This window comes from Magallana gigas, chromosome 2 (assembly GCF_963853765.1).
Source record: "Magallana gigas chromosome 2, xbMagGiga1.1, whole genome shotgun sequence".
In the NCBI taxonomy this organism is placed as follows: Eukaryota; Metazoa; Mollusca; class Bivalvia; order Ostreida; family Ostreidae; genus Magallana; species Magallana gigas.
Window position 1 is genome coordinate 22,322,151 of NC_088854.1, and position 26,489 is coordinate 22,348,639.

Here is a 26,489-nt window from a genome sequence, read left to right on the forward strand (position 1 = left end):
ATTAAAAAAAACATGCATCTTAAAAGGACTTTTGAAATCTAATCGCAAATTACAAGTACATGTATGTGCATATATAGTGCTGTACGATTACGTTAAATATTTACAGATAAAAAGCATGGTTAAATACAATAGGCAGGTTTATAAAAATGGAAACTAGTATTTCGTAACTTATAATACGTATAAAAGTGAATACATGAAAAAAAAAAAGTAATGAGCATAAAATCACTAGAATTCACGGTGCCGTGCTTCAATTTTGTGGTAATCGTAGGTAGCCCTTCCCAGCGAGTTATCATCCTCGACGAAGAAAGACTTAAAAATTGGTCTTAAGAATTTTAATAAAGGGAAATATATGCAACATAAAGAATAAAATGCGGGGTTTTTTTTCTTGCTTTTGATTAATACCACGAAAATTGACCCACCAGGAATTCTAATGATTCCACAGCTTGTAGGATTAAAGTTTTACCAGTGTCCTTTTGATGATATAAAACATGGCTTTTTAGCTAGTGTTCTCATTTTACGTTTTTTTTCAAATTGGTATTTCTCAGTAGTCAATATTGAGCTCTTAATAACAAAGGAAGCCGCTATGTTCACTCTGTCAATCCATCCCTTTGTCACCGATATCACTTCCTATGGATGAAGACACGCGTAACTCTCTATAAAATTATCGACAATTCTAATTAGATGCATCGTAATGAACTCTAAGACGGCACTGTAATCTTTTTATTAGTTTTGATACGTCCACTCTATTTCAAACTTACATTGCTATGGAGATCGTCAATCACATGGACTGTGTATTGATCACCCAAAACAGATTTCTGATACAACTGTAATTTTATGTGTAATTTAACCTTTTTCAGAATTGTTTCCTCGTTTAATAGATAACCTTTTAATTATACGTAAAATCGATCGGGGTCAAATAAACCATTCGTGTTTCTTAACAAAATTATCAAAATTAAATTAGACGCTGATTATTTATTTACTGATGACTTATTAATATGAAATGTCAAAGAATCGTCTTTTTCTTTTCAAAAGTCCTTACTATTGACACGTTAGATTTAGAACAACGTCATTTTCTTCAATCATAAAAAAGACTCATTACAGTGCAACACGGTTGTGCCGAACCTGATTATAATGAATTGACGCTTACAGCGAAGCTACTTTTACTTCCACTGACTTTAGAACACGTTGTAAACTTTACGGATAATACGATTTTCTCCTATAACGAAGAGAAATCGCCCGTCCCTGGCACTTTGTTGTAAGCGTACATCTGACTCGGTTTTTTAGCTGTGATGAGAATGCTGATCTGTGTGCCTCTTTAGCTAGACTCTTCATTATGTCCTCTCTGATATGTTCTGTCTTAAATTAAATATACAACAAAATTATTTTTTGTTGGAATTAATTATAACAGGGAGGACAACACAACGTGGGCAAAAACCCAATTTTGACAGTAAGTCAACCTTCTAATCAACAGCCAGGCGTAAGGATTTTTTGAAAATGGAATCAAACAAAATGTCAAACGGAGCTTAATCATACTGTTATGTGAATTTCTTATAAGTTTAATATAATATTGCCTTCGTCTTTTTGGATTTAGATTTTACAAGATTATTCCTATAACATCGGTTTTCTATTGCTTATAAGATCATTTTTTTATGCAAAGAACAGGGATTAGAACTGCGCATGACAATCGAAGGGGGAAAACAGATTTTTTTTAAAAAAATAGTAATGTTTGCTAAATTTTAAGATATACGCAGAATTAGATTGAAGGCGTGTCTGTTTTGAAAAGACAAGACTCGACAGTTTATTTAATTGTAGTTATTTGGTGTCTGGAGTAGACAAAGATGATATTTGCCTGGATATAGATCACTCCACTTTTCACTATATATTTTTCTATACCAAAAACTTGTGAACATTTTGTCCACGATACCATATCGAAAGTGAAAGGATAATTAAAGCATAATTTGTTGCTATTTATTTCAGTACTTCAGCAGTTGTTTCTATTTGGGACAAACACATTATATTTTCTATTGATAAAAGTAAATAAGAATAGAAAAAAGGGATTTTTAAAATGATGTTAAATTTCTTGAAGTAAATTTTAACACTTTTAAGAATTACGAAGAAACTAATTTAATGTGTATGTTTCTGTTATAGAAAGAAAAAACATTACATTAAACTTAAGAACACTTGTCCTGGACATCTAAGGCAGTTCGTGCGGCATACCTTTATAGGCTGTCGCTATGTTTATTACGTGACAGATAAGGTTATTTCCAGTTTTGTACGTATTTTCTATTCTTTAGTGTGTGTGTGTGTGTGTGTGTGTGTGTGTGTGTGTGTGTGTGTGTGTGTGTGTGTGTGTGTGTATTTAACGATTACATGTAGTTTGGGGAATAAACTATTATAACCCACTCTGTCTTATCTGCCCACCTGTCCTGGCAATTGCGCACTATTTCTACAACGATGTCCCGAAAGGTCACGAATATCTTTTGTGTAGTAGGTACTGTATTTTTCACGTTTTTCATTTATTCCAATGGTATTAAACAGAGAACATTTAATTTTAATGATAGTTGTTTAATTTATTGTTAAATAAACTACAAAGATACAAGTTTTTTTCCTCTTCACATTATGAGATTTGTAAATACATATAAATGAGGCTTGTTTTATGGTCTGTTTTGCAAGATAATCACATCACTTATTGAATGATTCAATTTTAGGGTTGTTTGTCATTATCTCCAACCGGCCCGTAGAGAGTTTTGGAATACCTGGTAAGACTTTGGATATCCACGTACGTTAAGCGCAAAAATTCTCTCTTATACTAAAAGACTGAATATTTTAACGAGGAAAATGTCATATTTCAATCCAACAATTTGTTCTAATTAGTGTGTGTTTTTATAAATTATTTCCTTTTTTGTGGAAATAAAGAATACAAAGAAACAATGTTTCCCATTGTGGTGCCTCCATTTACAACCGGGACTTTTGCAATATAATAACCCTCGTAAAACTTGAAATTATTTTTTTTTCTACACAGACATTTCCACATAGATAAAAAATAAATCACAGAGCCTGAATTAATGATATCATGTTTATTTATAGATGCACTGGGGATGTATCCAGCGATCCGCTCCATTATCGACACTGCCGAGTGTTATCGTAAGAACTTCGAACACTGTCTTTTATAAAAAAAAAAAAAAAAAAAAAAAAAAAAAAAGAAAGAAAAAAAAAAGAAAGAATGTCGAGATTTTTTTTAATAATCATATTTTGTTTCAATTAGATAAGTACCTTAAAGTCCAACAGAAAAAGAAGAACAATTGATAATCGTGACTGTATGGTTTGTGTGTGCTTTTTAATAATGCAAATTATTGTACACTCGGATTTGAACAAATACAAACTGAATTCCACTATTTAGTCCCTGTTCGTACTTTGAGGTAATCTAAAATTCATCTCAAACAATTGCAAGCAACAATATCGATAACAAACTATATTTACATTTACTTTCTTTCCCCCTATCAAATTGAATTGATTTATTTGAGTGATATTTACGCATAACACAGAAGACCCAATCACCCAATCTGGTGCGTATGGATACAGTCTTCCTTTAGTATTTCTCGAAGAACATGACTGACTTCCCTCGCGACTTCAAGCCAGATCACGACCTGATATTATATTTACGCTGATAAATATTTCTTGGTGTAAACATATTTTAACAGTAAAATGAATTCAATTGATTAATTTCTTGGTATAACAAAAGTAAATTTATCAAATTACAGAATGAAAAATAAAATTCTCTTCTAAGTTATCAAATCTGTGTGCACTATTTTTGCCAGCATGATTCGGCTGTTTAATGGCTCTTCCGTTAATTGCACATTACTCGTTGAATAAGGCAGAGATTTTTTGAAATAAATAATGTTTCCGGAAAGAAAATAAATATTAAAAAACGTAAATATAAGCATTGAATCATTATTTTTTTAAAAGATGTGGTCTAATAACTGCAACAGTGTGTGCAAACAAATTTTCATAACGCTTTATTCAATTTGTATGCACACACCGTTGCAGTTATGAGACCACATCTTTAAAAAATAATGATTCATCGCTTAAATGTGTGTATGATTTGATTATATTTTTTTTTATATAGAACTTAAATGCTTTACTTTTTAAATTTTTTATTGCTAGTTAATTTTTGTTAAGGAACAAATCTTTGAATTGAGGTTGTTATGAACGCGTCAGATTTTGTATTTATGTTAATAATTCATTAAAGAAACCTTTTTAATTGTATTAAAATAATTCATCAACGGAAAATTGAATATACCTATCTTGAAATGGTTTTCACGTGTAAAATCAAGTCTAATTGCTTCGTTAGATTTTTAATTTTCAGAGATATATAAACGATATTTTCAAAGAAACTGGGGAAATATCTAATAAGTATTCTTTAAGTACAAGGTATTGAAAAAAAATAAATGCGAAGGTTGATAAATTTAAATACCTATCATTAGCATTATAAGTTTACATAAAAAACAGAATGATACGGGTAGCTATGTCGGTATTTTTTTCTAATAATTTCATACACTATATTATGTTGTATGTTATTTTATTTCATTCAAGAAACAGAACTCACTACATACTAGTATGCAACTACAATACAGAGTTTTCTAAGAATAATTTTATTTCTCAGATACTGGAGGTATTTTGATGTATTGGGATCCACACGTCCCACAACATGCTCACGGTATGTTTATGGCCTTTTCGTAGCAATAACAACCCTATTTTGCTGATAATAATACCCTTTATCATCTGCATGTATGAATCTTATCTACCATAATTATAAATTGTCACCTAATGTTATAAATCTAACTCTCCGTGGGAAATCATTAGATTCCACTGATGATACATTGTACGTATTAACGGAAATGAGCTATATATACGAGGGATAATCAGAACGTTCGTGGTCTTGACGCCATAAACAAAAAATAAATAATTAGTAGATTGCAATTAATTTCATGTTACTAAATAATGTATCAGTGTGGAAAGTTTCAAGTCATAAGCTCATCAAAAAGCTTACTCATTTTTGTACATCAATATTAATTAAACGCAAATACAGCACTTCCGTTGACAACTGATTACGCTATTGTCAAAAGTGGTAAAATAAGGGTATTTCTCTTTGCACTCAACTATTTCTGCTGTCTTGAAAAAAAAAAAGATAACCATCAAAATACTTTAAAATAAAGAACCAAAAAGATCGAAACACTCCTTGTCATATTAAGTGACGCTATCTGAACCATTTTGTCTTTTATATGTCTTGAAAATGATGAGAGATTATGCAATGAATTAATTCGTCTGATTGCGTTGTTTGCGTTGTCAACGCTACATTTCTTTGTACGACTTATGAACATGCTATTTCTTTTGTCGTAAATAATTCATTCTCTAACTTCGTTGACAAGTTTTGCTCATCTGAGAAATATAGATATTGGAACACTTTTTACGATACACTGTCTTTGCGAAACTGATGAACATTAAGTCAAATCGAAGACAGATTTAAATAACATTGCAAAAACACTTTACATTGTCTAATTTTTGTCCATATATTTGTATACCGAATTTCATTTTTGTAACTTTGTTAACGAGGAATTTTATTACATCAGTTGACATTTTTTTTTATTATCTTTCGTATTTTCAACCATTACAGGGTGATTTTAATTAATTACTACAACAATTGATATTGTAAAAGGTATATAACGTAAAATGTTTGGTTCTCATTATCTTATGAATTTCAGCGTTGCAGACGGTATACGAATACATTGTGGCACACCTGTATAGCCCCGTAGAGGGTTGTTGTCTCCAAGGTAAGTACTACATAAAGTCTGAGATGGAAGTCACGCCTTGACGGTTAATTGTCCATGAACTCTTCAGTTCTAAAGCCATTGCTGGTCATAAAACGAAATGATCGGTTAAAGTTCAGAGCTTCAAGAAGACTATATTGTGAAACCAATTAACCGTCATATTTAATTTCAAATCATTTCAATATAAGAACAAGAGTGTTACCACTATCCAGTGACACTGATGACAAAGCAGATTTTTATTAATTTATCTTCAATTCGTGTCGAGAAAAGACTCCAATTTTGACCTCAAAAGGCTAGTTGATTTCCATTCTCAGACAGTTGGTGATAAGAGGGAAAAGCCATGGCACTCAATACATAAACACGTTTTGAATTACATTAGGAAGCTTCTTTCTCAAACGAGTATTATATTTAGGAATAATTTTTGTTTTCTTTTTCTGTTTTTATGTATATTTATTTAGGTAATTGCATGTATATTAGAATTTTCATCTTGTGTATAATTGAATAAAAGATAGATACACTCGTGTACTTATACGTGTACATAACTTATAAAAGTGTTTTACTTATGTCTTTAGGAGGCTATCCTAGTGATTTCACCGAAGCTTTCAGCAACGGAATGTGGATGGTTCCAAATGGTTAAAAGATTATAACAGCTTTCTTATCTTCACAAATTTGTTTAATGAAAGACAAAAAAGAGGAAATGTCAAATTTGTATGAATATAATTATCAGTTACAATCATCGATCATTTACATAACATGTGCTACATATTTTTTTTATCTTACATATAGTTAAAAGATTGGAAGAGAGAATTCGACATCTCAGTCATGGATGTAGGGAAATGTTAGCAGGATCAGTGGAATGTTAGTTCCTTATTTTAAATTCAAATTCATGAATCGTTGTATGCTCTTTACAACAGGATTTGCGCAATAATTTTTATTTGTTTTATTCACCTATGCATAAACAAACTTAAAAAGTAAAATCCAAATAAAGTTTAGGCAGCTCGCGGTTTTAATGCTTGCGAGACAAAATATTTTCTTTTGTGTTTTATACGGATATGAAAGAAGCTAGTATTACAAAAAGAAAATACACGACACAACTCGCGTTAGCGGGTTATCTACTAGTAACTTTTTTCTGCAATGATTGCAACTTGACATTATTTTTACAAGGACAGCGTAACATAACGAGTGTTACATTCACTGTTTTTAGATGGCTTAAAATCTATTAAGATGAAAGAAAAATGTTTTTTATGACGACATAAAGCATAAATATTTTTCTTAAGTTCTTCATAAGTTCTATTTTTAATCTTTGCCAGCGATGAAGTGAAGAAAAAGAACAACTGATAGGTAGACGAACGAGTTTCTCTGCAAATTTTATATCATATTTCAAGGCAAAAAATATACAAAATTATTTGGATTTTGTAACTTATGGCAAGATTTTTTTTTCTGTGTAATGGTGGGATTGCCAGGGGAGAATACTTCGTGTCTACCGCCAAACGCAACTGAAAGCTACTGAAACTTTCCACACAAACAGTAAATACGAGTCACAAAAATCCATACGAAATTGATAATAATCAACTGATTTTTTTTCTTGTTTAACGGTATTAGTCAGCGAATTTTATGATAACCACTCGCTTGTAAATGTAATTAAATACATCCTGGTGTGGTGATTAAACACTATGAAAAAATGCAGCTTTAGATTAACTTGGCACATTTATACTGTAGTAAGAATTGCTATGACATTAACATAATAACAACACACTGATTGTCTTGGTTTGTGGTGTTAGTCTAAGGATTTTTTGATAGATAAAATGAAAGTAATGAAATACATCGTGGCGATGTATTAAATTAATTAACACTATGGTTGAAACTGTAGACTAAATTAGCCCGGTGCAGATGATTTTGAGCAATGCGAGTCCATCAACTTGTAAATATTTTGTTTAACCTAATATATTTCTCGATAAATCATGTTGAAATCACTGCTAGTACGCTCTACTAGTTGATATGGACAATAAATATTGCTATATTATTATGTTATGCAGCATGTTGGATTATGAGGCGCATTTTTCAATAATCAATAGGAATTTCATTGGTGTGTCCAAATTAAGCGTTCCAGAAAAATACGTCTTTTTGTTTCAGATTTACATGTTGTCCGTAAAGTGTCGCATCCAAAACCTACAACCACCACAACAACCACCAAACCGCCACCGACAACAACAAAAACAACAACAACAACAACAACAACCACTACTACCCCACGTCCCACCCACGCTCCTACCGGTAATCACTATTTTTAATTATAGAACTTTTATAATAGAGTTATATAATGAATGCTACTTTTAAATAATGTAAACTAAAGAGTCTCTTGATATTTTTTTTCAATACTTTTGTCATCGAAATGGCAGGCAGGGATCCGTAGTAAGTTTTTTTTTTTTACTAAACATGTAGCTAATCGTTGAGGATGGGGATCCCTCAATTGTATTACCTATTTTCTGTGTGAATATGTTACTTGAAACAATATGTTGTTTGTATTTATGATTTAAGATGATAACGTTATTAGGAGAGTTATGTGAGAGAGAGAGCGAGAGAGAGAGAGAGAGAGAGAGAGAGAGAGAGAGAGAGAGAGAGAATAATTATATTGTTCAAATAAAACCACAAATAATTAGGAATAGCTTTGATTTAAAATTAACTAACAGGTAATAGCATAAATACATTTTGTTGCTGAATTTTCATATCGTCTAAAAAGGAAGTTAAGAATAAAATTATTTTTTTAATTGGTACATGTACCTTAAGGAAGGAGTCTTTTCTGGTTTTCGACTTGTCAAACGTAAATTTGATTAATTGTTCATTAAATCAAGATGAAAGGAAATTAAAATAGTATATTTTTCTTTCTTTTTTACTATCATACAACTTGGCATAGAAAAATGTAATCAATGTTTAGAGTGGAGCAAGGACTATATTTTTGGCGTAGGAAAATACCACATGTTGCGCAATTCAGAATTGCTGCAGATTATATATATATAATGAGTCTGTTTTAGCATTTTAAAAACAGTAACAATAATGTTGGATTTTTTTTTACTAATGTGAACTAATAATATGATACTTGGGTTTCAGAATATGTTTTTAAAATATGATTTGCCTATCAAATAACATTTTTATAAGCTTTTTAAAGCGCCCATTCTATACATTGATTTTTGTGAAAAAATCACTAAAATCAGATTCTCTCTCTTATGAAACGGTCAATATATTAGCTTTTCTGTCAATTTATATCTTTATATAAAGTCTTCATAATACATAAAAATTAGAAATATTTTATTATTGGAAGCATAAAAAAATAATCAAAATTTAAGAAAATTAGAGGAAATGCGGGCTAAGCAATATCAATTTTAGTATAAATATTTATTCCAATTTAGTAGTATAAGCTGATAGACACTCTCATGGTCTATGATTTCATTGAAGATTTGAATCTTCAAATCTTAAACAAATGTCTACAGAACTATAAAGAGCTACACTTATTTTTATCACTCTTTACGTTGAGGAAAAAGGTAATGACCTTGACCTGACCTTTATCCGAAAACAAAAAGGTCAAATTTAATTAAACTGATAGAATCATTAAGTAATATGATCCGTTTGACTGTGTCAAAATTTCATGCATTTCTTATTATAAGAAGTATGTTTGATAATAAAAAGACTCCTTCCTTAAATAAAGTCTTCTTAATACATCTGAAACTTATTTAGCTATTTGTATATAGAATTTTGTTGTTAGAAAAATATACGAGTTAACTTTTCTTAACCTTACTTCTGAAATAATATTCGTAACATATCCATCAGAGATTGTTTTATTCCACTAATTAAAAGCGAAAAAAATGATTGAATATTCAAGGAGTTGGTTGTCCAACATGCGACCCAAGTTTGAATTGTGTGTGGACCAATCACTGTGGGGCTACACAGGTGTGTTTGGTTAGGTCCTATCCGAACTACCCATTTTCTACACATTGTGCAGAGGTAAGTATTATGATTATTGTTTTAGGTCTTATTAACCTATAATTTTCTTTCAAATTCAGAATGTAAACAAAGACATGAGCTGAACTTTGTATACATTTAAGCAATGCTTTCTTTGGTGAGTCATGCGGAATATGAAGGTGGCGACATTGCAGATAAAATATATAACCCGCGTTATTGTCTAAGTTTCCGTAAGAAATAGAGGGCATACTCGGTAGATATAAACGAAATCTCACTTTTAATTCGATTCCTGACACTCAAATTTTGGCTGACCATTAGTATTAGAAATACTTTACTAAGGCATTGTAAGCATAAAAACAGGGGGGGGGGGGGGGGGATTGATCCAAATTTAGGCCATGCCCCTTAAAGCATACATATCAGATTATTTATTATGGGTTGTTTTTTTTCTAACATCCGCCCTAGAATCGGAAACATTTGTGTCTGCAGTCATGTTTTGATGTACTAGAATTTTATCTCGATTGCTATATCATGTGAATTATATGTTGTTTTTATTTTTTTAAACAGAAACTAGACTGCAAGCTCATGAAACAGCTAGCAACAGGAGGAGAAATATTTTGCTGCGAAGATGAAGCTTGCGTCCATAGTATCCTCGGAGTTTGATAACTCAGATGTAATCGAGCATAATAAAACATCAATCTATTCATTATAAAGTGATTTTGATTTCATTTTGATATGTCTTTGATATGTAAACTAATATAATATATAAAATGTTTAGAGACATCGATAATTCTCTGAAAATTTTTTGGTCATGGAAAAATATATTAGATATTTAACCGACACAGAGAAAAAGATGTACTTGGTGTCATTATTTACAAAGAACATTTTCTTAAATATAAACCTGAACAACTGTTTTGATATTCATTGCTGCCCACATATCTAGAGCTTACAAAACTTTGTGTGCAACAGTAATTGTTGCAAAAATAAAAATAACAAATGTTGATTCTGTATATAGTAAGTGCTATCATTTCAATATTAGCTGTATTAGTTCTAATTTTTTTTTGGTGCGTTTTACAAACAAGATGGAATGACTTCCGTGCTCTTGCTAGTTCAAGGTTAAAAAACTGCTATGCCTAGTTTAGATTTTGCCACGTGCAATTTATTGCTACATGTATATGATATATAGTTCCCATACATAAGCAGTTGCTCATTACTTCTAAATTTCATTCTAGTAAATTTTGATTTTACTGAGTAAGGGTCAATACAAAATTGGAAAAATGCCCTACTGTATATTTTGTATAAATTTATTTCCACCTAGTAAATTTAAAGTATAACAAAGTTTAACAAATGGCACTGCATAGATCTCATGCCCACATCAGCAAAATATTAATGTCTTGTCGTTACATATGGTAGAAGTACTTAAAAATTATAGTTGGACTCAATTAACTCGATGTTAAGAGGAGTGTCGTTTACATATGTGGACCAACTTGTCAACATTCCTTGTACTTGTTCATGCCAAAACTTGTCGAAACTGTTGTTAAAAGATAAAAAAAATCAATAGATACGATGTACGATGTTTTACATGTTGTTTTATATGCAAGTTGTGCAAACAAGTACAGTACAACGCCTTTTTAATTACTTGGAACTGCATCTGCACACTAGCACACTAATTTGAAGATTTAATAATCTTTAAAATTATGAATTGGTCCACATAAATATATGCAAGATACATTTTCCTTCAATATCATAAATAACCCGCCATAACACTGGAACTCTTTACTTTTGATGGACAATTTTCATTCCTGTTTTTGATCATAATCATCTTTTGCTATATGTGTCTACTTAACAGAAGATTTGAATTGCAAAGTTTTTACCCCCAAAATAGGAACCTTCTGGGTAGGGATAGGTAGGGTGGATTTCCTTATTTTTAGCTCACCTGAGCTGAAAGCTCAAGTGAGCTATTCTGATCACATTTTGTCCGTCGTCCGTCTGTCCGTCCGTCCGTCTGTAAACTTTTTACATTTTGAACTTCTTCTCTAAAACCGCTTATCCAATTTCAACCAAATTTGGCACAAAGCATCCTTATGGGAGGGCGAATATAAATTGCAGAAATAAAAGTCCGATCTGTATTCAAAGCCAAGGAATCCTTGAAACTGTAGAAAAAGGGGGATGCATTTTTAAAAATCTTCTTTTCAAGAACTACTGAGTCCAATTCAACGTAGTTTAGCATAAATTATCCTTATGGGAAGGAAAATATAAATTGCAAAAATTAAGGGCTAATTCTGTTTCAAATCTGAGTTATTACGAAAATAATAATAAAGGAAAGGCGTGTTTTAATCAGTTTAATAGCTTCGGGTTCGGCATCTGGTAAAATGGGTAGGCAAGACTTGGCCTGGGCAAAACAAAAGATTGGCAGTTATTAATCTGCCAATCTCATTAAAATTTCAGGATATTTGATGGACCAGTATATTTGAATTCGATGTAAATATTGCTGCAAAATAATGCGTATTTGGAATTGACGATTGCCGATCTGCCCCGGCTTTTATTTTGCCACGGCCCGGGTTTGCATACCCATTTTACCAAGACTCGTATTCCATACTTCTAAAACGAGGTTCTTTGTTTTAAGCAGCCATGACATTATACGAAAAAGGGTCGATCTGACTATGATGAATTTGCTTGCTATGCATCAGTTCGCGTATAAAGGGAAATTTTTGAGACATGCAAAATATATTGGTGTCGATTTTGTGAAGTAAATTGAGGCTAAATATTTCAATGCGTTGACAGTTTTCACACATGACGTTGGTGTTAGCTTGTTCTGATTTTCGTTTCGTTTTCATTATTTATGCTTTGTAACCTGGGAACTATCGTCTGTATTTCGTGATTTTTACGTATCAAATCAAACAGAGACTTCGGTAAATCAAACAGTTAACTGTTTACCTGCGCAAATTAAGCAAAATCTGATGTATCAAAAAAGTACTGAAATACAAATCATTCTATCGGTAATTCGGCATTATCTTTTGCGTAATGGTAGATTAATGTAATAGGTTTTGTTGAGATGCTCGGAATTTTCTCGAGTTTATTCAGTTTAAATAGAGTTTGATATCGCTGACGGAAATATGTAGGTATATACATGTATAATATATGATTCATTTCGAAAAAATAAATTGTGTTCTTTATTTGTTATAGTGCATGTTTCTTGTGTTTAATTGTTTACAATTTCTATTTACTAACCATATTTGAGTGTTAAGCTTCGAATTATAAGCAAGATACAGAGATTTACTCACAATTCTATGTTTGTACACAGATCTTAAAAACTAAAGATTAAAAAAGTAAAAAATTTGTCAATATTTATTAAGAAAATTTTCAAAGTCTGTTCTTCCAGAAACCAACTTAAACAACTTATTGTATTGTTAACTAAACCTTTTTAGCTCACCTGAGGGTGGGGCCACAATGGGGGTCAAAGTTTAACAAATGAATATATAGAGTAAATCTTTAAAGATCTTCTTCTCAAAAACTAATCAGCCAGGAAAGCTGAAACTTGTGTGAAAGCATCATCAGGTAATGTAGATTCAAATTTGTCAAAATCATGACCCCCCGGGGGTAGGGTGGGACCACAATGGGAGATCGAAGTTTTACATAGGAATATATAGAGTAAATCTTTAAAAATCTTCTTCTCAGAAACTAATCAGCCAGGAAAGCTGACACTTGTGTGAAAGCATCCTCAGGTAGTGTGAATTCAAAGTTGTGAAAATCATGACCCCCGGGGGTAGGGTGGGGCCACAATGGGGGATGGAAGTTTAACAAAGGAATATATAGAATAAATCTTTAAAAATCTTCTTCTCAGAAACTAATCAGCCGGAAAGCTGAAACTTGTGTGGAAGCATCATCGGGTTGTGTATATTCAAAGTTGTGAAAATAATAACCCCTGGGGGTAGGGTGGGGCCACAATGGAGGGTCGAAGTTTAACATATGATTATAAAGAGTAAATCTTTAAACATCTTCTTCTCAGAAACTAATTAGCCAGGAAAGCTGAAACTTGTGTGGAAGCATTCTCAGGTAGTGTAGATTCAAATTTGTGAAAATCATTACCCTGGGGGTAGGTTTGGGCCACAATGGGAGGTCGATGTTTTACATAGGAATAAACAGAGTAAATCTTTAAAAATCTTTTTCTCAGAAACTAATCAGCCAGGAAAGCTGAAACTTGTGTGAAAGCATCCTCAGGTAGTGTAGATTCAAAGTTGTGAAAATCATGATCCCCATGGGTAGGGTGGGGCCACAATGGGGGGTCAAAGTTTAACAAAGGAATATATAGGGTAAATCTTTAAAAATCTTCTCAGAAACTAATCAGCCAGATGATTCTTTCTAATTGATAAGACTTTGGCCCCAGGACAATTCTTTGGCCTCACGAGAAGATTCAGAGTTTGATGTACGTTTATATCCCATATATAAACTATTGTTAGGGATCTTTTTGAGAACTGCAATACTCAACATATGATATGACTATAAAATCATCCTGTTAGAAAAGGGACTAATGATTATAAACATAAGAATATCCAGGGGAAAATGGGTTTTATTTATACAGGATCTACATGTATTATTGTACATTGTCCAGATAGTTTGTATTATGACTCCATTAAGCTGATTTTATCATACCTATTGTTCCTCAGGTGAGCGATGTGGCCCATGGGCCTCTTGTTTCTTCTTGCACAGATAATCCGGTGAAAGTTGATCACGAATCAGTGTGTTGACTCATCTCATAACATTATTTATTTATTTATTATTATTAATTTTTTTTATTTATTTCATTTAAATGTATTCATTTATTTTATTCATTCATTCATAAGTTTTTTCATTTATTTTTGATTAGAGTTATCTTTTCCTTACCTTTCCGGCTTCCGACAGGAGAGGAAGTCCGAGTGTCACAGAAGCATTTGGGTTTTTTAATTCCATTTGTTGACTGTGTGACGACTTATCAAAGGTTTGTTTGTGTCTTTTGACACATGATAATTATTACCTAGATTATTTTTACCAAAGCTACAATCTGAATTTGTTATTTTCTCACAAAATATTAAAACATATTGTTGACTAAGATTTGGCAGTATTCGTGGATTGCACATGCGGTAGACACATGTGGTGAAATATTACTATTTTTCTGTGGCTCTTTTATTATCATTTGATCAGATATAAAGGTAACATTTATCTCATATATTACAGCAATTTAAAAGTGTGAAGATTTTAATTTATAGTTAACAGCTGTTTGTTCGAATTTCCTCGGTGATTCTTGATTGCGTTGTACTCGTATGTAACTGTAACTGAAAACTTATTTGTACTATTTTTATAGCAGACTTGCAGAGAAATTCGTATTCCTTGGGTTAAAGTTTTGGATTAGATATAAACTTTTATCTTGCACTGGTCTGGAGATCTTTATGTAGTAAAATTAATACTTAGGTACCAAAGATAAGTTAAATTTTTTTGAGAGGAATTATTTTCAGCACATGAAAAATATATAGAATCATTACTTTACAGATGTCATCTAGATCAAGAAATGACAAGTCTACAGCACCCACTGATAAACTCACTCGTATTGCCATTGTGAGCAATGACAAATGTAAACCGAAAAGATGCAGGCAGGAATGCAAAAAGTCATGTCCTGTGGTCAGAATGGGTAAATATACATTTCTTGAAAAAATATTTCAAAAGATTATGTGATATACAAAAACATATACGTACATGTAATTCATATATAGGGCTTGATAAGCTGCAATCTTATTAAAATTAGAACATCCATCAGCACCCCAGTTTTCTATATGTAGCGACATCAAATTTGTCGGAGTGGATCAAAGATTTGATCTTAACCAGATTGAATAAGCTGCATCCAAAATGAGTTTTGCAAACCAGCTCAAAATTTAGCCTGACTTTAACTTGAAAATTGCAGAAAAAGGTTCAGTTCTGGGGATAAATCAACACTTAGTAATTATTGCTATTCATGAAAATACGTGCTGTATTCACACTCAGGACCCTCAGGTCATCTTGTTAACAGAAGCTACAAATGTATACCCAAACAGAAATACATTAATATAGTAATGTTAATAGTTTCGCAGTTGTGTTATGATTTACTGTTATAAATAGTCATGGGATGTTGAAGACCCTTTAAGAGTGACAGTTCAAATTATCTTTAAGTAGATCCCTATAACAGGTATAACATGGAATGATTTCATTAAAAATCGCCCATATCTACATGTAGGTACCCAATACCATCATGATAACAATCATGTTGAAAATGCTTAAAGTCAAGATCTAGTTAATGAAAGGTTCCTACAGGTTCATGAAATTCCAGATATATCATAAAAATTCTTTCAATGATGGTTAGTAATAGTAGCTCTGATTATTAGGGTGTATCGGGGCTTAAATTTTTAGTAAACACGATAAATTAAGTTTTAAACTGTCATTTTCTATGAGTAAGGAAGGAAATAAGTAAAAAATTTCAGAGTTTTGTCCATTTTTGACTTGTGAAATATATCTAAATGCCTACAGTTTCTCCAATTAAAAAAACCTGGATCTCTTCTTTGAAATGATGTAAATTTTAATATTGGTGTAGGGATTACTTTTTAATATAGAATGTCAAAAAATTGTTTCATTTTTTTCATAATTCCTCTAAGTCTAAAGCTGTAAAGTACAGGAAAGAAGATTTTTCAAATCAATTATAATTGTGATGTTTTAATTGTTCTAGCATCAAAAAGACACTCTGGAATCATTTACTAGATCTTGACCTTAAATGTGAATATGTTTATTTTTTTAGGAAAATTGTGCATAGAAGTATCTCCTGCAGACAAGATTGCTTTTATATCTGAGGAGCTATGTATTGGATGTGGTATCTGTTCTAAGGTAATAAACTTGTTTCGTTGATTATTTTTGTTGACACAATTAACAATGAAATTTATATTGTAAATATCTTATACATTTTTGAATATACTGTACCTTTCCCATTAAACAGATAAATGTTGATAGTGAAACATCACTTTAGGAAATTAAGTATTTCAAATGTTGTTTTAGAAATGTCCTTTTGAGGCTATTTCAATCATCAATTTGCCAAGTAACCTGGAGAAAGATACAACCCACCGTTACAGTGCCAATTCTTTCAAATTACACAGGTAATTTATAACAAATAATTATGATAATTGTTGGAAATATGATTATGACAAAATATATTAACACCAAAATTGTGATGAACTTTTGATAAATAATGTGTTCCTTAAGAGAGAATTTTGATACCAGTTGTTTGTTCATTGGTGGATATGATATCTTTAGATGGGGTACGAGAATAAAAAAACTACATGTTAAAAATTCTTCAAGGAAGAGTCAAACTGTATAGTTTTCAGATGGAACAGGGTAACAAAAAATTGGGATTTTCTCTCACTATCAATACATGTGTATTTGATGTGAATGTAGGGGGGCCCATTTTTTACCTGTACTCTTGTACTTCATTGCTCTCCATACTGTAAATATTTCAAACTAACATTCTTTTGTCAGATTGCCTATTCCAAGACCTGGAGAAGTACTTGGTTTGGTCGGTACAAATGGTATTGGCAAATCAACTGCATTGAAAATTTTGGCAGGGAAACAAAAACCCAACTTGGGGCGCTTTGAAGTAAGACTATAACTACCTACATTTGTATGTACAAATGTACATCCATTACATCATTAAAATAAATGTTGAGTAATTATTGTGTGTCCGGTACATCAAGTTTGATAGTGATGTGAGTTATTTGTGGATTTTATTCAATGACATACTTTTCAGGATCCTCCTGATTGGACAGAAATCTTGACTTACTTCAGGGGATCAGAATTGCAAAACTTCTTCACAAAGATTCTTGAAGATGACCTGAAAGCCATCATTAAACCCCAGTATGTAGATCAGATTCCAAAGGCTGTTAAGGTGAGATTTCATTTTTTTTTCAAAAAGCTAAGATAAACAGGATGTCTTAATCCCTTTTGTATCAATTACTCTCTTTTTAATAGCTTCTAAATTGTGAAAAACTTAACTTCCTTTTAAAGGTAATGCATTCAAAACTCTTGTGTTACTTAGTGTGTTTCAATTTGTTTTGGGGTGGTCTTAATCATTGTCAGCTATTGGTCTTTAACTAATTGAAATGAACAGCCTTTAATTGTCCAAACTTTAGTTGTTCCTACATAAAAAGTGTATATTTCAAGTAAGCCATCGTGAATTTCAACTTGTTTTTTTTGTATGGATTGTATACATTATACATGTATATATACAGAAAATCCAGTATTTTATAAAAAAAAAAAAAAAAAAAAAAGCTCTTAAATGATTTATGACTCATTTTCCATCTATGGATGAATATAAGATATAGATATAATTAGATCTGAAACTACAAGGATGAGATTTTTTCAAAAAATCAATAATGGTTATTCTTGAGATTAGGAGAGACCCCCAACCTACTGATTTCCTCCTAATGTTTCTACCTCAGCAAATAACATCTCGGAGCTAGTTTGACTGTTGTAAGTCATTGTTAGAAAAAAATTTCAGAAGGTAATTGTTGATATTTTTTCTTGCAGGGATCTGTGCAACAGCTACTGGATAAGAAAGATGACTTAAGCAACCAGATGGATGTTTGTGAACAGCTTGGTAGGTCCATCTAGAATATGTGTCCAAGAAAAACTTAAATATGCTATAAAAAACAAAACAGTTGACATAATTGTGAACAAATTCCAAGTTTATTATCCATGCAGAAATAGCGTATTATTCATAAACATGTATATGAATGATTTTGTTATTAGAGTTTGTTCATGACTCCATTGAAATTATTTTTTCTTTATGAAACAAGGATAATCAGTAAATGAAACTTTGACAATTATACATGTACATATACCTGTACCTTGAGATTGCAGGAAATTTCTTTCAAAATGTGTATTATTATGTTGACAAAATTCATTCTATTAATACTGGTACATGTGATGTCAATCTTGTACAATCTCTCTCAGATCTGATCAACGTCCGTGACAGGAATGTGGAGGATCTATCAGGAGGAGAGCTTCAGAGATTTGCCTGTGCCATGGTGTGCATCCAGAAGGCTGATATGTAGGTCTATTTTTCCAGTAATATTACACATGTAGTAGATTGTATTATTTAGATCTGGTCTTTATAACTCATGTATTGAGACTTTATGGTCATAATTTAATTACTGGTATCTATATTCATAATATTGTGATGTTTTAAAAGTTTTCTAATTATCGTACAAGTATTTTAATATATTATGAGTATAATCTTACATACCCTTAAATTTCATATATCATAGCTGGTGATGATTTAATGATTTGCTGTTCACATTCATAAAAATTGTGTTGACAACAATCAAAAATTACTGAAGCAGAGCAGTTTATGAGACAAAAGCCAATTCCTTTTGTAGTGTTTATTTGTCAAATTTATGTTTATAAAAATGCAGAAATATACTTCTTTTAAAAAAAAAACATGATTGTACTGTATAGGCAGATCTATTGGGGATGAAAATGATTTATGTTGAAAAATTTACTAAGTAAATTAAATCTTCAACGAAATGTTTACATGGTTTGAAATAAATAAGTTTATTTCTAACAACAAAATTAAATATTTATGGAACAATCTGACATCACAAATCAATATCATTTTAACCCTCAAAAACTTCTATTTCTGCAATATCCAGGAGCCTGATTTTTTGGTATAATACCCCTATCATGTAGTATTCATCTTTGTAGCCAAGGGTTTACGATTTATACTACTAGATCGTAAACCCTTGGCTAGCGAAGATGTGTAGTATTAAACATGACAGTGACAATTTATTCTTGTATTTGGTCTTTTTGACAGCCATTTCTCATGTTAGGAGATTGATGATGTTTTCATAATCTAATTTTATTTCATTTATCATTGCTGGTGATGATTTAATGATTTGCTGTTCACATTCATAAAAATTGTGTTGACAACAATCAAAAATTACTGAAGCAGTAGTGTAAGACCAAAAAAAAAAAAAACCTGTTTCTTTAGTTTTCTAAATGTTTCTGTCAAATTTATATAAATATTTATTATTGAGAAACTTTATTAAAGACTGTAGAGGCAAAAATATTTCTTGGGGTTAAAAATTATTTAATTAATTATACATTAGCATCAAGGAAATGTAGCACTAAACAAAATTTCATATGATTATTTGCAAAACAACAAAAATTAAATACCCTTAAAACCAGTTTAAATCACGAATGAAAATTCATTCCCTTAAAATATTCTGCTACTACGGTATACAAATATACAAGTTTTGTACAACTGTGTTTTACATAAATGATAAAAGACAATGATTTTGTTCATAAGACTGATAAATGTTGATATGGTATTTTATAGTTTCATGTTCGATGAACCCTCCAGTTACCTGGATGTGAAACAGAGACTCAAAGCCGCCTTGGCTATCCGGCAGTTGATTCACCCAGACAAGTTCATCATTGTTGTAGAACACGACTTGTCAGTGCTAGATTACCTGTCAGACTTCATCTGCTGTCTCTATGGAGTTCCTAGTGCATATGGTGTTGTTACTATGCCCTTCAGTGTCAGAGAAGGTTTGTGTTTGATATGCAAGTAATTTTGTCGTAAAATTGTGTACCTGTCCAAGAAGCAGTTTCATTTCGTTCTGATGAAATTATAAGTTTATAGCAGTCACTAATACCAGTTTTAAAAGTGGTCAGGAGGGGTCATCATGCTTGAAAGAAAATCATCAATTTACCCTGTATTTTTAGTGTCCATTTTGACCAATCACATGTAATTTTGACCTTTGATAAGATAAAAATGCAATATGAATTTCATTGCTCAAGGTCTTTATAGGGAATTGTATATTTATATATGAAAGGTCATTGAATGATGTGGAAAAGGCACTTTATCTGCTTTATGTTATAAAAGCCAATATACCCAAAAATGCAACTTGGTTACTATAGGATTTTATTTGAGTTAAAAGGATATTTTAACCAGGTAGAGTCAATTATTCCATATACATATGTAGCACCAGAAAACATGTTCTCCTTCAAATTCATTCATTACTTTCCAAATGAAAGCTGAATACTATAATACTAGTAAATGACAACACACTGTCTGGAATTCGCAATGACACGTTGCAGCTATTTAATATTTGAGATATTAAATGTACAAATACATAATTATGACAAAGTTTGATCACATGATTTATTTACTTTCATGAAACAATTCTTAAGATTTAAACTTTGCGCTGTACGTGTCGTCCTAAACTGGTATTTAACACCTAAGGAATTCTTTATATAGCCTTGCAAATAAACCGGTTCTCAAGAACCAGGTGACACAAACAGGTATTCGAATGAAAACCTTATATTTCCAGACAATTAATTCATTAAAACGCCAAGTAGAAATTGATTTCTGTCTAATTTGTCCCTCAAACGAAAGAAATCGTATAGTGTTAGTGTAATCCGAATTAGCTTCATTGTTTGGGAAGGATTAAATTAACAAACTTGAATTGCTTTCTTTTAACTAAGTTTTGGTATATCCTTTCACATGTTGATTGTTTAAATGATGGTGGTGAAACTTAATTTTGATTACAGGAATCAACATATTTTTGGATGGCTTTGTGCCTACGGAAAATCTTCGGTTCAGAGAAACTTCTTTGACATTCAAAGTCGCAGAGACAGCCATAGAAGAGGAGATAAAGAGGATGTGTAGATATGAATATCCAGACATGAAAAAAGTGATGGGTAAGTCAACGGCAGACAGAGGCTTAAGATAGAGGACATTTGTGAACACAAGATTTATCTTACAAAATGTTTAATTTTAATGTACTGGTACATGTATCTGTATCTGGCTTCGTCGTCACCAACTTTCCTCAAGTCAATACTCAACCTCCAATCTTAGGTTTGACCTCAGGTTTATGCACTTTTCTTTAAAGGATTTGAGTTGAGGGATTTGAAAATTTTGGTGACGGTGGAGCCTGATCCTATATTAGTCTTGAATCTTGATTAAAGCTAGTTGACAAACTGTAGGAAGAAATGTATGTCATTTACCAGTAAAAGGTTTATTTTTGGATAATTGAAAGATTACACAACAAATGCTGAATTTACTAGTTATAAATCACTTATTGCAGGGAATTTTGAACTTAAAATTGGAGAGGGGCAGTTCACAGACTCGGAGATCATCGTTATGTTGGGTGAAAATGGAACAGGAAAAACAACTTTCATCAGGATACTGGCCGGGAAACTCATGCCAGACGAAGGAGGTAAGACTGAGGATGCCATATACCTGATACAAACTTCCTATTGCATCTATCCATGCATATGTGGATTAAATTTACTTTAGCTGTCAGATATAATACATAAATTGAGATGAAATACTTGTGTAGCAGTCATGCTGTAGTGATTAAGAGGAGTATTTTTAAAAATTGGTTAAAATTGTCACTGTTTTTTTTTGTGTCCGGAAAAATAAAGTAGATTTTATTTAATTTATTTCTTTAACAATTTGACTTTTAGACTCCAACTTTATTTATAATGTTTTCACATGTACATCTAAACTATTTTTAATTGCACGTCTTTGTAAAACTAAGGACAGATAGCTGGTCGATTTGTGGATGGCATTTTGTGTGTTTTCTCTTTAGGAACTTGCCCAGTGTTAAATGTCAGTTACAAACCACAGAAAATCAGCCCCAAGTCCCAGGGCACAGTTAGACAGCTGCTCCACGAGAGAATCAGGGACGCCTATGTACACCCCCAGTTTGTGACTGATGTGATGAAGCCCCTTATGATTGAGAACATCATTGACCAAGAGGTTTGTCCATTGTTACAATTTAGTTCCTAGTTCAAGATACGTGAAGTAATACAGCAAAACGCATGTGAATGTACCAACTGAACACAAAATGTTTCATTTTTGGGGCTAAACTCTTGGTGTCATATGGGTAACACAAAAATTTGTAAGAAAATGAATTTGAACTACTTTTCTGAATTTTAACCAAAATGACCATGCTGCAATTTTACATTAATTTGAATTTTTGAGACATCCAAAATGACCTACTTATGCTTGTTTACTGTTCAAAAATAGTAAAATAGTTATAAAAAAAAAATGATTATCAATAATTACTTTGCTTAAAAAACAAAACAAAAACTTCCAAAAGTTCACTTGTTTTTACAAGGGGTGGAAATATTACTTTTTATCATTTAGGAGACCAGATTTTCCTTCAACACACAATAGAATTCATGTATGCATGTTACATTTACAGTTACTTTTCTACAGGTTCAGAATTTGTCTGGAGGAGAGTTGCAGAGAGTGGCCCTGGCATTGTGCCTGGGTAAACCAGCAGACGTGTACCTGATTGATGAGCCGTCTGCTTACCTGGATTCAGAACAGCGTCTGCATGCAGCCAAGGTCATCAAACGGTATGGAGGTTTTAAAGAGTTCATTTTTAGATGCTTTACATTTACATTTTTTATGACAGATATATATTTGTTGGGTTTGTAAAGCTATTTTAAGAACTTTTGTATTGAACATTTTCATTCCATGCCAGATGATTATATACATTGAATCTATCCTCAAGCTTTTTAAAAGTAGTGAAGGGTATATATAAGCTTTGTGTATTCAAATTTAACATCACCAAGAGGTACATATACTTGACTAGTTTTGATTTTGATGAAAAGTAGGTTCATGACATACAAAGATTAACTTGGACTAGTACCTGTAAATGTCAAAGACACTAAAAACAAAGTTAATATAAAACTCTCTAATTTAAATATGGATACACAAACAAATGTAAATTTGGTAAAATGAAAAATTTTAGATTATTGTTACGCTCTGAACAAACTGTTTCTAGGTTTTGAAGGACTTTGTGTTTGCTATATAAAGATTTGTTGTAACAGTATATCTCCATCTTGTAGGTTTGTGTTGCATGCCAAGAAGACAGCCTTTGTGGTGGAGCACGATTTCATCATGGCTACTTACCTGGCTGACCGTGTTGTTGTGTTTGAGGGACAGCCCTCCATCTGTACTAAAGCCAACACGTAAGACACTGCTAGCACTGTAGCTAACATTGCCAGCATGGCAGTTTAATACAGCTATTTACATGCAGTTATACAGTAAAAGAATTCAATACTTTTACCTACACCTATGTGTTAAATGTATTGTAAATTCTGTTCTTTGTATTTTGTATTTTCACATGTTCCTTGTGTTTTTAGCCCCCAGTCGCTGTTGAATGGAATGAACAGTTTCCTTGAGTCCTTGGACATCACATTCAGGAGAGACCCCAACAATTTCCGACCACGTATCAACAAACTCAACTCTGTCAAGGTAAGCATGTACTCCATAATGCTAGACATTCACTGCAACATACTTCTGACTTGGCGTATGTCACTTCTAGCAATTATTATCCCCTCATGCAACTTGTTGCGAAGGGGATATAGCATCACTGCTGTGTGTGTGTGTATGTATGTGTGTCTTCTTTAGCTTAGAAGCAGGATTTAAAGAAAACCCTTGTACGAATATTTATCAAACTTCGTACACCTATTTGGCATGGTAAAAGGACAAACCCTCTTAATTTTTAAGTCAACTAGTTGAATACTTTTTAATATATCATGAAAATAACACAATTTTAAACAGAAATTTTATGTAGGACTTGACAATAATTACTTCTGCTTCACTACTGTGAAACTAAAGTGAAAGTTTGTAATTCAAAACAACAACTTTATATTTTTTGGATTTAGATCTAGTACAGGTAAAAAAACCCACTTTTTTGTAGTAATGGAGGGTTAGTACAATTTGGTCTCCTCAATTACATTTACATAACTGTATATTCCTAAATAATGCCTCCTCCATGTTGCGAGGGGATGCTCCGCTTAGCGGTACCCTTGTTGTAAAAGTTTCACTGCTAAAACTGCTCAAGTAGGGTGCAGGGATTGTCTACGCAATTTTAGGAATGGGGCCTGGGCCTTTGGAATTGGATATTATGAAGATATTTTGAAAAAGACTACCGGTATATGCATTTATTGCCCCCAAATTAAAGTTTTATAAAGAACTTTAAAAATTAGTGGAAGATAGTTAAAATCATATTGAAAAAAAGAGTGTAAAAGGTTATCACCACACTTATGTCATAATATAGAAATGACGTCATATTATTGACAATCTAAGGTTTGTTATTTGAAAACTGAAGTCTTTGTTATCTTTAATGATAGACATCAATTCAGTACATGTATTTGTTATAGGCAGTGTACCAAAAATACAGTCCATCAAAACATTGTCATCAATCATCCTGTACTAGAGAATCTATCATTTCTAAGATCAAACCAAGATCACAACATTGAAGTTATATATAAATATCTGACATCATTACACAAGTACACTGTACCTAAATTACTTGATTAAACCGGTAGTTTATGTCACATAGATTTATGCTATGCTTGCATTACAATATGTACAAATGTTCTGTATTGTTTATGACAAGAAATGGGGGAAATTTACTTAGTAAAACTGAATGCATTTAAGACACATGAATTATTCTGACTCTCTGATCTTACAGGACACTGAACAGAAGAAGGGAGGTAACTACTTTTTCTTGGAGGACTGAATCTGGGTCAGTTTGTCCCAGGGGCTCGTAAGCTTGGGCTCTCCAAGCATTTTGATTTGGTGCCTGGCTGTCTTCGAATTCTAAAAATGGTGGAAGAGTACACTACAATTACAGGAATGATGGAAAGCATGGAAAATCATGGATTAAATATACAGCTATTCTACTATTGATAACATGTTTGGATTCTTTGTCTTCACTGTGTATTTTAAGATATTTTTTTTTGGCATGGAATAATTACATGTACTGGTGTTATTGAACCTACTGATGTTAAATGGTGGGTTTTGTATGCATAAACTTTGTTAGATGAATGTAAGAACATGCATACACAATTCTGTTTTTTGGCTTCAGGTTTTAGAGAAAATTCAGATTTAATTAATATCAGGGATCTTTTAGAGAAATATGATGAGCCCAGGCTTATACTACAACTCACTTTTCTTAAGACAAAGCCAGACACAAATTATTTGATATTTCTCATGTTGCATTTTATAATGATTTAGAAATAATTTGAAGCAAGGCATAACAATACAATTTACATATGTTCCTTTCTACTTTAGTGGTAACTTTCCAAGTGTAAAGTTCAAAAATGAATTTGTTGAAATTAAGTCATTCACCTGAATTGTTCTTGGAATGCATTCTGTACCAATGTACTTACTAGGTATGTAATAATTAATAATTACAAACATTGCAAAACAAATTTCAAATAGATGCTGAATGTAAACAGTCTGTATGAGACTAAGGTCAAATTACCCGTACTACAATACTACTGTGGGATATTTACATGCATTTTGATATTAGGGTCTTCTCAAAGTATCAAATGTATATTTTAGTGTTGTGCTCTCATTTCCATTCTGAAGATATGAATTTCTTCAAGAAAATGAATATTAAAATTTTCAAATGCTCATGTGCTTGTGAATCTTTTCTCAGTCTTACCATTCTTACAAGGATTGTCTAACACTAGACAATTATAATACAGAACCTATGTAGTAAAATAAAACATTCTTTATTGTCTAGGATTTCTATACTTCACATTTAAAAATTTGTTTGCTTCCATTTCACGCATATCGTTATATACCGGTATTACTGGGCACTTTGATTTTTAAATCGCAGT

General features: G+C 31.9%; 2 protein-coding genes across 3 annotated transcripts; both read left to right on the forward strand.

The window, feature by feature from the left end:
- The first annotated feature begins 2,349 nt into the window (after positions 1 to 2,349).
- LOC105343931 (uncharacterized) lies at positions 2,350 to 10,488 on the forward strand. The gene is made up of 10 exons (XM_011451453.4): positions 2,350 to 2,491; positions 2,709 to 2,759; positions 3,088 to 3,144; positions 4,664 to 4,717; positions 5,763 to 5,831; positions 6,401 to 6,460; positions 6,615 to 6,686; positions 7,962 to 8,102; positions 9,706 to 9,827; positions 10,350 to 10,488. Exons 1-10 carry the CDS (start codon positions 2,455 to 2,457, stop codon positions 10,443 to 10,445), a joined length of 759 nt encoding a protein of 252 aa, XP_011449755.3. The 5' UTR covers positions 2,350 to 2,454; the 3' UTR covers positions 10,446 to 10,488.
- A 4,137-nt stretch (positions 10,489 to 14,625) lies between these two features.
- Positions 14,626 to 25,633, forward strand: LOC105343932 (ATP-binding cassette sub-family E member 1). 2 transcript variants are annotated; one of them, XM_011451454.4, is made up of 16 exons: positions 14,626 to 14,760; positions 15,309 to 15,447; positions 16,582 to 16,667; positions 16,836 to 16,933; positions 17,313 to 17,430; positions 17,581 to 17,718; positions 18,360 to 18,429; positions 18,786 to 18,882; positions 20,170 to 20,381; positions 21,387 to 21,536; positions 21,923 to 22,054; positions 22,430 to 22,599; positions 23,062 to 23,204; positions 23,700 to 23,822; positions 23,997 to 24,108; positions 25,334 to 25,633. In XM_011451454.4, the coding sequence occupies exons 2-16, from the start codon at positions 15,309 to 15,311 to the stop codon at positions 25,379 to 25,381; spliced, it is 1,836 nt and encodes a 611-aa protein (XP_011449756.1). In that variant the 5' UTR covers positions 14,626 to 14,760; the 3' UTR covers positions 25,382 to 25,633. The 2 variants fall into 2 exon arrangements, with proteins under 2 accessions (XP_011449756.1, XP_011449757.1); XM_011451455.4 differs by lacking the exon at positions 14,626 to 14,760 and adding an exon at positions 14,862 to 14,971.
- Positions 25,634 to 26,489: the final 856 nt, after the last annotated feature.

Bases quoted from the DNA above. Each gene is read 5' to 3' on its own strand.
- LOC105343931 (XM_011451453.4), top strand. From the start codon at position 2,455: ATGTCCCGAAAGGTCACGAATATCTTTTGTGTAGTAG. The intron at 6,461-6,614 runs GTTAAAAGATTA...TCTTACATATAG, and splicing joins AATGTGGATGGTTCCAAATG to TTAAAAGATTGGAAGAGAGA. The intron at 8,103-9,705 runs GTAATCACTATT...TGAATATTCAAG, and splicing joins TCCCACCCACGCTCCTACCG to GAGTTGGTTGTCCAACATGC.
- LOC105343932 (XM_011451454.4), top strand. From the start codon at position 15,309: ATGTCATCTAGATCAAGAAATGACAAGTCTACAGCACCCACTGATAAA. The intron at 17,431-17,580 runs GTAAGACTATAA...CATACTTTTCAG, and splicing joins CCAACTTGGGGCGCTTTGAA to GATCCTCCTGATTGGACAGA. The intron at 18,883-20,169 runs GTAGGTCTATTT...GGTATTTTATAG, and splicing joins TGCATCCAGAAGGCTGATAT to TTTCATGTTCGATGAACCCT.